The 12,241-nt window shown below is 33.4% G+C and overlaps 1 protein-coding gene and 1 non-coding gene across 2 annotated transcripts in view; one reads left to right on the forward strand and one right to left on the reverse strand.

Annotated features, from left to right (window-relative positions):
• Positions 1 to 9,233, forward strand: part of LOC106106746 — a 16,230-nt gene extending 6,997 nt beyond the window's left edge. Inside the window, exons 2-5 of the mRNA XM_013287394.1 lie at positions 5,472 to 5,887; positions 6,752 to 6,919; positions 7,559 to 7,694; positions 8,425 to 9,233. Of these exons, the coding sequence (XP_013142848.1) occupies positions 5,662 to 5,887; positions 6,752 to 6,919; positions 7,559 to 7,694; positions 8,425 to 8,560 (666 nt within the window). The 5' untranslated portion in view covers positions 5,472 to 5,661 and the 3' untranslated portion in view covers positions 8,561 to 9,233. The remainder of the gene's footprint in view (positions 1 to 5,471; positions 5,888 to 6,751; positions 6,920 to 7,558; positions 7,695 to 8,424) is intronic.
• Positions 9,234 to 11,718: 2,485 nt separating this feature from the next.
• Trnas-gcu lies at positions 11,719 to 11,800 on the reverse strand. Its single transcript has one exon. It is a non-coding gene; the product is annotated as a tRNA-Ser (tRNA).
• Positions 11,801 to 12,241: the final 441 nt, after the last annotated feature.

Consider the following 12,241-nt stretch of genomic DNA (forward strand, 5'->3'; position numbering starts at 1 on the left):
CACATAAAAAAAAAAATAAAAAAAAAAAAAAATATACCGACGAATTGAATACCTCCTTCTTTTGGGAAGTCGGTCAAAAATAGAGATGTTTTCTAGAATAATAATTCCTCCAAAGGTAAGAGAAAATAGGTTCAATTGACCTTTTTAAATTTTGTCGACTTTTATTACAACCGGGATATTAATAACTAGCTGTTGTTCGCGACTTCGTCCCCGTAGAATTATAAAATAGTAAAAAAATATAGCCTATGTTGGTCACTAAAAATATAGCTTTTAAATTATTAAAGAATTTTTTAAAATCAAAATAATAAAAAACAAAAATACGATCTTTCCTCTCTATTAGTACAGTTATCTTTATTTAACACAAGTAAAAATGTAGCCTATGTTACTCATTGGTTATGTAGCTTTATAATGGTGCAAGATTTTTTAAAACGGCATAGTAGTTTTTGAATTATTTCAATACATACAAAAATACAAATCGTTCCTCTTTATATTAGTATAGATACCTTAATGAATCATTATGATTGGCCTTGTATAATCATGATTCATTCGTGATCTGTTGAGGTTATTTTGAGTAACAGGTTTATCTTAGTTAAAATATTATTATAGAAAACAGCAAAACTTCGGTCTACGTCGGGTCATATACACTCTTTAGGCCACAAACTTAGCCTTAATTAAGAACTAAGTAATTCATTCTAGCTATTTTATAAGAACTATTGGGCTGATACAGTAGGTTTTAATCCTCTTTCTCCTTCTATCTGAGTCGTTTCTCCCTTCTTGATCCAATACACCCATCTCTTTCTAGGCCTTATGTACCTCCCTCCACAAACTATGTTGATCACTAGCTGTCACCCGCGACTTCGTCCACGCAATATTAAGATAAAAAAGTAGCCTATAATATGACCGTCTAAGTCAGCTACCCTTCACTGAAAGTCAGATAGAAATCGGCCCAGCCGTTTCGGAGATTTCCTGGAACAAACGCGGCTTGCGGACAGACAGACAGACAGACAAAAAACCTTAAATGCGATTTTCGTTAACAGCAAAGCGAATACATCATCTTCCCGAAATCTGGAATTCTTCTTTTGATAATAAAAAAAACACTTCAATTTTATTATATGTATAAATTTATATCACCAAAATTTAGTGTCGCCAAAATCAGTAGATAGTTGCCATGGTTATACAGAAATAGGGCTATTACATATTTTAAATATCTGGTTACATGCAGGAGCCAGTTTCTCTAAGTTCCGATGTCATGATTGCGTAACGTAGCCAAGTTCCGATTACGTCCCCACTCATTGTTTTGTCGTGTAATATCTTTTTAATTTCTCACCGTCTGTTGTCTATATGAAAAATAATCAAGATTATATTTCATATTGGTGTTGAATATGATATCGTTTCATTATAGATTGATTCGAAATTTAATTACGTTAATCCTAACCATGGTGACATAACCAAGTTTCATATGTCCATTTTGGAGTAAACTACTCTATGACTGTTACATCAAAGACTAGTTTTTCCAGACTTGCAACATGTAATGTGAGCTTCCTGTCTGTAGATTGCACCTGCTTATTTCTGACCTAAAAGTCTTGAGTACTTGTCACGGATAATCTTACTTCTTACTAATGTTATAAATAAAAAAAAATATGTATGGATGTTTCTTAGAGTTTGTAGCCTAAACTGCTGAATGGATCTCAATTATATTTGGCATAGATGTAGAACGAAGTCTGAAAGAACACATAGACTACTGACTTTTACTTTTTTCTTAATTCCACAGGGACGGAGTCGCGGGCGAAAGCTAGTATTTTAATATTACTAACTAAGTTAATTTGGCATAGATGTAGAAAAAAGTCTGGAAAAACACAGACTACTTACTTTTGTTTATTTTTTAATTTCACGCTGGTTATCTAATAATTTGAAGGCTTACAAAATTTACTATTTGAAATCCACGACTCATTGGCAATGAAAAATTGATTATTATACTTTCTTAAATATTTTAACCAATCGATTGCATAATAAAGAAAAGTGTTGACAATTGTTCATCGATCGTTCCGATTTAAAATTTATTCCCACCACAAACAAGCTCTAATTCGATTCGAAAGTGACCACAGACAAAGTACCATCGTTCCGGCTATGGATTATGATTTTTGTCGTAAGAATTTCTCTGTTACTGCGGTGACATCTTGTATGTAAGGTTGGACTTTTGTAAGTATTGAAATAACGGAAACTACTCAAGCGATTTTATTTTTTCACCATTTAAAAGCTACGCTATAAGTGAGTAACATAAGCTTTTTTTAATTTCATACAGACGAAGGCGTAGGCAACAACAAGTTTTAGTAATAATTTACTCTGACAGATAGATTTTTTGATTCGTCATCGCATCGCTTGACTTAGTTGCATATCTATCTCCCATTAGCGTCTCAAAGATGGTTCTTTATAACAATAATTATAGCCTATGTTACTCAGTGGTTATGTAGCGTTCTAATGGTGAAAGGAGTTTTAAAATCGTTCCCGTAGTTTTTGAGTTTATCAGTAACAGACATTAAAATAATTCTTAAGTGCAGATTTCAAATGAACATCAAATTCTGGACATGGCGGCTTTTTTGGGAATAATCGATTTTTACCAAAAACAATACCTTTTTTTACCTAATAGTAAAAGGTGTAAATCGAGTAAGCGACCACCGGAATTCTCAAAATAACGGACAACCCATGGACATCCGCATTTGCAGTTGCGTTGCCTACCTTTAACCAAGAGATGGGAAACAGAGAGACATTTCCCTTAATTGAACGTTTCCCCTTTCCCAAACTTTGTGAGATTGATTGCTCATTTGTTTTTTTTTTTAAACTAGCTTTCGCCCACGACTTCTTTCTCGTGAGATTTAAGATGTAAAAGTAGCCTTTGCGTTTTCTAGACTATCCTCTACATCTATGCTAAACATCGAAATCCATTCAGCAGTTTAGACAAACAAACATCCATCTAAACTTTCGCATTTATAATATTAGCAACATTGGAATTTATAATTACCGATTCGATAGTTAGACAACGAATCATTACGTAAATAACTTAGGTCATTCAAGTTACAACTCGGTCTTGTTTATTGAAGGTTAAACAATGGCCGCGTTAACCTCATTGAATTAAACCGTATCGATAGTTAACTGTTACGTCTACAGTTAGTTACCGTGTGTTAAACTGTTACTGGTGTTACACAGTACATTGTTATACAAGTTGTATTTTATTTATTTACTAGCTGTTCCCTGTTATTTTATTGTTTACAATCTTGCTTCCTTGATGTTGGCAGCAACTGGTCTCTTTCCCACATTAGGGTTTTTATCCAAAATATTTACCTACTAAGTTCAATGGCGTGAAAATATATAGCCTAAAGCGTGACGTAAGTGTAGGGCTTTTTTTTTAAATATTCAAAAATATGATGTAATTGCTGACATCTTAGGCAACAAAGAAATTTGTGTTTACGCTTTATTATAATAGTATTGATACCAATTGCATGTTCAAAATTCACAACCAAATTAAGTATATTATAGAAAAAGAAAAACCAAAAAAAAAAAAAACAAAACAGACGACAGGTGTACTTACAAGAGATTTTTTTTTAATAACAAACGTTGAATCAGATAACTATCACACACATATTAAACAAAAAATGAAGACAAAACAATAAAAGAATAAAAAAAAAAAATCGCGACATGGAGTTCCGAAAAATGTCAACATGACAACCATTGGCTAAAAAATCGTTAAAGCTGCTGGAGATTTTATTACAGGAAATAAATGTGATTATGAGAACGAACATACCTTTGACTAAACTATCGTACAACTGTTTAGTCTTTAGTTTACATATATGAGTGACGTCATCAAATATTTCCGCAAGTAACAATGACCTTAAACCGCGTACCCATGCGTGTGACCAACCATGCTTGACCCTTGCTTCGTCTACCGTGACTATCAAAACGGACGATCAAGAAACGTAAGTCGAGAGAACTGTTCAAAACATTAGCTTGACCTGTCGAACTGTTCAGTTCAAACTGAAAGTCTGTAGTGACATTTAGAGCGGGCGCCTTGACTAAAGCATCGCATTATTGTTTTACGATTGTCAACTGTTTCGCATCCAATTCAACTGTTTAGTTGCACAACTAATAATCGAGTTGTGGGCACACCTCCATATAAGGTTATAGGAATCAAAGCGAGACTAAACAGTTATGCGATAATTTAGTCTACGGCGGGCACGCTCTTGCTAGAAACGAGTCAATGTGGTACCGGGTTAATGTAACAGATTGTATCATCTAATATAGAGATTATAAATTCTCTTGCCTTAAATTAAGGTTCAAATTGCAATGTAGGTTATAAGAACGTCTTGAATTCGTTTTATAAAAATGCAAAGTTATACTATTATGTAGTAGGAATAGAGTTTGTTTTTCTAAAGCACACGCAAATTTAGTCTTTGAATTAAAGTAAAAATATTTTTTTTCTATGTTTATATTAATTGTTTAGATTCTATTATTTCTATTGAATACGACTGTTATGCAATTGTTATGATGTTCTGGTAGTTTTATCGATTATAATCGATTTTTTTTGTTTTTGTTTTGTCTCGATTTCACACTTTCACTGTCTCGATTCTCTATTGTATTATAAAAAAATCTGGATTATATATTTATTTTTAAACTACGACAATAAGATTGACATTTGGAATAGTATGGTTAATATTAATCCAAAGTGAGTGTCTTTATATAAAAACTAGCTGTTACTCGCGACATCGCCCGTGTGAAACTAAAAAAAATTGCGTAAGCTACTCACACATATATTATCTTTGTAATGGTGAAAGAATTTTTGAAATCGTCCGTAGTTTTTACGTGAATCGAATACATACATAAATCCAAAAATACAAATCTTTACTCTTTATAATAAAAGTATAGATTACCACTTAGTTATTCTTTGACATTTTTACATTTGTCAAAGAATAACCAGCAGCTAAACCGGTTTAATCTGCATTCCAATTATAATCAAATATTAGGTAACTAAACTTGACATTAAAACTTATTTGCATTTTTAGATGAGGTTGTTTTAACACGTTTTATTCATAAACACTAATAAAAAAGTTAATTAATTTGCAAGAACGCCTACTGAAACTTCGACGATATTTCCAAAACATTGGCCACATCCATTGGGGTTGGTGTTCCCGCCGTTATTTGTTCCGCTTCTCTTCGAAAAGAATTGATTTTTTTCAAATCTTACTTCTTACTAATATTATAAATGCGAAAGTTAAGATGGATGGATGAATGGATGTTTGTTAGAGTTTGTAGCCTAAACGAGTACGGAGCTCGATGAAATTTGGCACAGATGTAGAGTTTGGTCTGGAAGAACACATAGGCTACTTAGTTTTTTTTTAATTCCACGCAGACGGAGTCGCGGGCGAAAGCTAGTTACTAATACTGTGTGTTATACTTAAAGTGTCATTTTCTCGTTTCAGATTTCCCTTTAACGCCGTGAGATGAAAAGGAAAAGTCAGCTATAAAAATATAAACAATGCGCGCGCATCGAAAGTTCTATTGTTCCAATTAGAATAGAGGCACATAAAACCTCTTTGGAGAACATGTGACGTAACGCCATCTAGCGGTGAACGGATGTACTAAGTGAAAGTGATTGTGACTTGAATCAAAATGAAGTTGAACCTATTCAAACGTTCCATGATATTTGCGACCTTCTTCGGGTCGTGTTTATGCATTGCCCTGATCGTAGGGTCTCTAGGGACGACGCATTGGGTCGACGCAAAGGCCAAAAGGGCCCCCAATCCGTTGGAGTCTGAAGGACAGATTAGCTTTGGTCTGTTCGAAGGTCACAAGGCCCTGAATGCTGGAGTAGGACGAAGATATTATGATTTTAGCGGTGAGTTATTAAAGTATGTTTTTAGTAAAACTTACGTAAGTCGAATCTAATATTTCTGTTATTTACATAAAAGATTGCTGTTGCTCGCGACTTCGACCGCGTGACATAAATAAAAAATTTTAAAAATGTAACCTTTGTTACTCAGTGATAAGATAGCTTTTTAATGGTGCAAGATTTTTTTCAAATCGGTCCAGTAGCTTTTCAGTTATTTTAATACATATAAAAATGCAAATCATTCCTCTTTATAATATTAGTATAGACATATTTTAATATTATATATAGTATAGAAAAAGAATCGTATTTGGTGAATGTTTGATGAGTGTGGGCACGTGGATATAGGTAGACCTAGAAAGAGATGGAAGGATTGCGTGAAAGGTGACATGAGCAGAAGGGAATGACAACTGACTGACGAAAATAAGTTGCTACATGAGTAGTTTAAGGAGGATGATGTTTTAGAAGTGAACTATTACAGCATTCATTTACTACTAGCTGTTCCCGTGCGGCTTCATCCGCATGAAATGGTGAATATTTTATTTTATTGTATACATTTGTGAAATTATCAATAGCAAATGTCAAAATGACGACATGAGACATCTCGACAGTCTTGCTTCCTTGATGTTGATAGCAACTTATGGTCTCTTTCCCACATAGGGTTTTTATCCAAAATATTTACATCCTAATGGTGAAAATATATAGCCTAAAGCGTGACGTTAGTGTAGGGCTTTTTATTATATCAAAAGTTATTCGAAAATATGTTGTAATTGCTAACATCTTAGGCAACAAAGAAGTGTGTGTTTACTCTTTATTATATTAGTTTAGATATTTTCGTGGATTATGTATTAATTCAGAAATATTGTGTTGCAGTGCGTTCAGGCACGCACCCAGCGCGGCGCTGGGCGTGGTGCGGTACGGCGGCGCAGCTGGGCGTGGCGCTGGCGGCGGCGGGCGGCGCTTGCGTGCTCGCCGCACTCGCCTCCGCCTCCCGTGCGCGCTGCTCGCCCAAACCACTGCTGCTCTGTAACTCCGCGACAGGTAACTTACAGTACAGCTTGTTAAACTTTCCTTGTGGAAACTTCAAGATGGGGATCTAGTACTAAATCATTTGTTATACATTAATGTTCAAAACAAGATAATATTCTTGAACCCGCATTTACAACGCGAGCACTCCCAATTTTTTTAAACGTTTGAAGACTCCTGGACTCTGAGATCGAGGAGGTGGTAGAGTCCACCATCAATAATAAATTTTACATGCATGACCTGTTCTTGTGGTGCGAGCTAGAGTAATTTTAACCCTCTTCACCTTTCTACCTTTTTTGTGTAAGTAAAGAATGGGAAAAGAGAGAACGTATAGGTAGGGGAAATAGCGTCACATCCTATGTTGATGAAAGTAGACTATACAAGCAAATGCGGATACCAGGGCTGTCACAACTAAATTGGTGAATTCCCGTGCTCTTTTACTAGTTTGTGACATGTAAAAAATAATGTGTTTTTAAATATCGTTTCTCTCTATCGCACTCCATACTTTTCATGAGCCTCTCTTTTCAGTGTTATGCTTTATCTAGGGCTGTCACTTTACTAAATCTCTTTTGATATATCTATAGAAAATAGTACGCTTGTTAATATCTTACCTCTCTATCGCTCTGCATCCTTATCATGAGTTTCTCTTTCCAGTGTTATTCTGTCTGGGGTCACTGTCGGTGTGGCTGACGGAGTTCTTCCTCCGTCTGCAGCACAACGTGATGTCGGAGGAGGATCTTGCCAACACCTGGTCTTCTGATGGCATGGCTGACCTGGGCATCTCGTTTTGGTAAGGATTTTAGGGAAAATATGTTGAAATTACCTTTAAAAGGATATATATTCAAATACACTTCAGTTTAAATAGCTTACGGGCTTAGATATATATATTTTTTTTAATAAAATAAAAAAAGAAAATCAAGAAACTCTATGTAATCCAGACTATGTTCTACATTTGTGACAAATTTCATCCAAATTTGCTAAGCCGTGTTGGTGATACGTTACAAACGTCCATCCATCCAAACTTTTGCATACTAGTATGATAACAGACTACTGAAACTCAGAATTGTTAATAGATCGCTAAGGGAGCCCTATAGCAGAAAAAAAATAATTTTACCATTCTAACTAGCACTTTACTAGAAATGGTTTACTATTAAAATGGAATGTTCTAGTTTTCGCCCGTGACTGTCCGCGTTGATTAAAAAAACACAAAAGTAAATCTATGTGTTCTTCCAGACGATCTATTCCAAATTTCATCGAGATCTGTTCATCAGTTTAGGCTACAAACTGACATCAATCCACCTCAATTCGTATTTAAATTATTAGTAAGACCAGCTGTCGCCCGCGACTCCGTCCGCGTTTAAATAAAAACAAAAGTGAGTAGTCTATGTGACTGTTCTTCCAGACTATCCTCTACATCTATACCAAATTACATCGAAATCTACATCTTTAGGCTACAAACTCTAACAAACATCCATCCATCTAAACTTTCGCATTTAAGATGTATTACTATACCATTATAGGTTAGTGGTAGCGGCAGCTATCTCCGCGTTTATCAACAATGTCTGCATTTTGATAGCAATGGCGGATAGCCGCGACGCTGATACTATCGCGCCCGCGTTAGAAGAGAAAGTAAACGGAGCTATCATGTTATACTGACCGTGTTGTACGCTTAGTTACTATGCGTGTACTATAACATGATACCTGATTTACTAATTGTGGAACTTTGGGTGGGTTGGTGTATACTTACTCGACTTACAAATGGGTAATTTATGTATGTTAACTTGATTGATTTAACCGATTTTAATTAATTTCATAAGAATACAAACCAACATAAAAATATATGTGTTGTGAATATTACTCTTTTTTGTAATTCGGATAATAGGGTGTCATGTTTCTGTACACGGATAGCATTTTATATAGATCTGTTCAGACTGAGTTGTTTAGGAAATTTACAATATAACAGACAGTAGTTTCCAACGGTTTATCGAATTAATCGGTAATTTGTATCGATTGAATCGAGATATCGATTTTAGATGTTTGTCGAAATAATTTGTCTTTTTATGATCAAATATTCAAATATAAAACAAATTATAGAGCGGACATTACTTTAATGTTTTCAGTTATTTAGTACCTATCGATTCATTAATATTATGTTAACCTATGTAAACTTGTTACCGACAGCGCGGCAGCCAAAAATACAAAAAAAAATACTTTTCTTGAACTAACACATCTTTGTTCAAACTTATTTACATATTTACAATTAACAAAACTATGTCGCGATCACATTACGTGAGCGTCTTTTCTTTCTCTAGTTTTTCCCATCTTTTTATAGTGTGTCTAAATAAGATAGATTAGTTTGATAAATGATGCATATGAAGTATCGAATTCAATTTGTATGAAGGTAAATGCCATACTTAATAGACAGGTATCGTAGTGACGAAACAAAAACACATAGCGAACAATTATGAACTATCGATATTCGGTTTAAATAATTACCAAACTCAACTAAAATTATTATTTTCTTTTTAACTAATTTATAAGACAATTCTAGTATTGATTATAGTGTAGAGAATATAGCGATGACAGTAAAAGCGAAATCCAATTCGATTACGTACGGCTGTAGTAGTAATAAACATTTATTTACTCTTATTATTTGTTATGGTCATTATTCATTTGAGAAAACAGTGTTTTTATTTTAATTCATAAGTTATAACTATAAATCTATCGATTCCAACTTCTATAAGAATAAAAATCGAATATCGATAAGATTCATTACTGATTTTACGCAACCCATCCCTACTAAATTTGAAATGAATTGTCAAACTAATCTAAATTATTTAGACACACTATAATAACAAATAATGTAAACGTTTTGGTGGCCAGTATGCAACCTCTTTGGCTGTATTCCAAAGAGGTTGTATTTTGCATTCAACAGAGTCGTTCCGGATATATCTTCTAAGAAACATCCATACATCCATTTACTTTTGCATTTGTTACTAAGATTATAATGTTTACGAAGTAACCAAGACCGTTAATACAGTTTCTTATAGAACCACATTAAGTACTTTGATTTATTAAGATCTTAAGAAACTGCGTTAGTAACGACTCATCTTTGAGAGACTCTTATTTTAAAAATTCAGCTGAACTCGTAATGTCCTTTCTATGTCTGTTTATAACAAGATTTTTATTTGTCTGTTATATTGTTATTGTATATTTTATGTGTTTTTCAGGATAATGTGCATGGTCAATAATAGTGTTTAAAATATTAAGGGCCTGTCCCACCATATTGTATTGAGGCATGAGATTTGATATCTGATTGCAGATAATAAAATGATTCCTGTCTCTTTTGTCAACGAGAATGAAAGAGATGACGATATGTAATACACTAGTGGAGTTTAGGGATTATTGCAAATGAAATTGAACTTTATGTCATTGTAAAAAGGTTCAATTTTATTTTGCATGAAACCAAGCGCAAAATTACGTTATAAGTAAAATTAAACCTTATTTCATTTTTGTAAAGTTTAATTTTATTTGCGAATAAAATCACCAATCACATAAATGTTAGTTTTAAATGTTTGTAAATAACAAAATATGTTATATTTAAAGGATTTTGATAATGGCTTTTATATTTTTAGGTTAATTTAAAAATAACTAATCTAAATAAACCAACGTATGGCGACGCCCATGTATGGTAACATCCATCCATACTTTCTCCATTTAAAAGTAAGAAATGTAATGTATGTAACTAAGTCCGTCCAATAAATGTGACTAACCTACGGTAATTTACACATAAGTTTTATTAATTATTTACTACTGAAATATTAAAAATATATAATCTATGTAATTCTTTTGAATACATAATTTCAATTTTATCTTAAAACTAGCTGTTCCCATGCGACTTCATCCGCATAAAATTATAAAAATTTCATTTTATTGTTCACATTTGTCAAATTTTCAATTGCAAATGTCAAAATAACATGACATTACAAACCTTAGCAATCTCATTCTTGATGTTGGCAGCAACTTATGTTCTCTTTCCCACATTAGGGTTTTTGTTCAAAATATTAACCTTCTAAGTTTAATGGCGTGAAAATATCTAGCCTAAAGCGTGACGTAAGTGTAGGGCTTTTTATTAAAAAAATAATTATTCAAAAATACGCTGTAATTGCTGACATCTTAAGCAACAAAGAAGTTTGTGTTTACGCTTTATTATAATAGTATAGATAAAATGTTCTTAAATTGCACAGAATCTCGTAAACTTAAGTTCTTTTGCTCAAAAGATTTGTCATATTCAGTTTTATAGTTGTGCCATTAGATTAAGTTTTTATTATAATAACAGTATTTTATATTTAATTTCTATTTTATTTGTATTATGGAATTAAATATTTTTGTGTATTCTGATGTTTTATTTTACTACTAGCTTTTGCCCGCGACTCCGACCGCGTAGAACTAAACAAACCTAAAGTGAGTAGCCTATATGTTTTTCCAAATTAACCTCTACGTCTATGCCAAATTTCATCAAGATCCGTTCATTCGTTTTGGCTACAAACTCTAACCAACATCCATCCATCTAAACTTTTGCATTTATAATATCAGTAAAATAATTATTGATGTCCACCGATTTGAAAATTTATATAAAAATATTCTTAGCAAACTCAATTTGTTTTTCATTTTTTTTGCGTATATCAACAATTACTTAAAAAAGCAATCCTTATAATGAAAGCTTACTATATTTAAATAACTAGCTTTTACACGTGATTTTGTCCGCGTAACATAAAAAAATGACAATAAAAAGGTTGGTAACTAAAAGTCCCCGACGAGGATGGGATTCGAACCCACGCGTGCAGAGCACATTGGATTAGCAGTCCAACGCCTTAACCTCTCGGCCACCTCGTCATGTACAACGCACTTAAAACTGAATTACCGTAGGTTCCCACTGCACATTTGAACCTATTGTCAACTCTTATGGGTTAAAATTCATAATCGATCGATTATAAGAGTGGGTGCACACTGTTGTGCGTTTGTCGATTGTTTCGCAGCCAACTCAACTGTTTAGCACAACTAAAAATCGAGTAGTGTGCGCACCTCCATATAAGCATATAGGAATCAAAGCGCGACTAAACAGTTGTTCGATAATTTAGTCAAAGGTAAACATCAAAATCCAGATATCGAAGAACATGATTTATCATTTCATATTATCGACGATGGAATTTATTATTATTCTAATTGACTATATCGGAATTATATTGTCTTTATAAACGTATAAACATTGAAAATAACTTACATTAACTTGAACAAAGTAACTATTTCCATGCATCACACGTCCAGCCACAAAGC

This window comes from Papilio polytes, unplaced genomic scaffold, assembly GCF_000836215.1.
Source record: "Papilio polytes unplaced genomic scaffold, Ppol_1.0 DF822178.1, whole genome shotgun sequence".
Taxonomy (NCBI): domain Eukaryota; kingdom Metazoa; phylum Arthropoda; class Insecta; order Lepidoptera; family Papilionidae; genus Papilio; species Papilio polytes.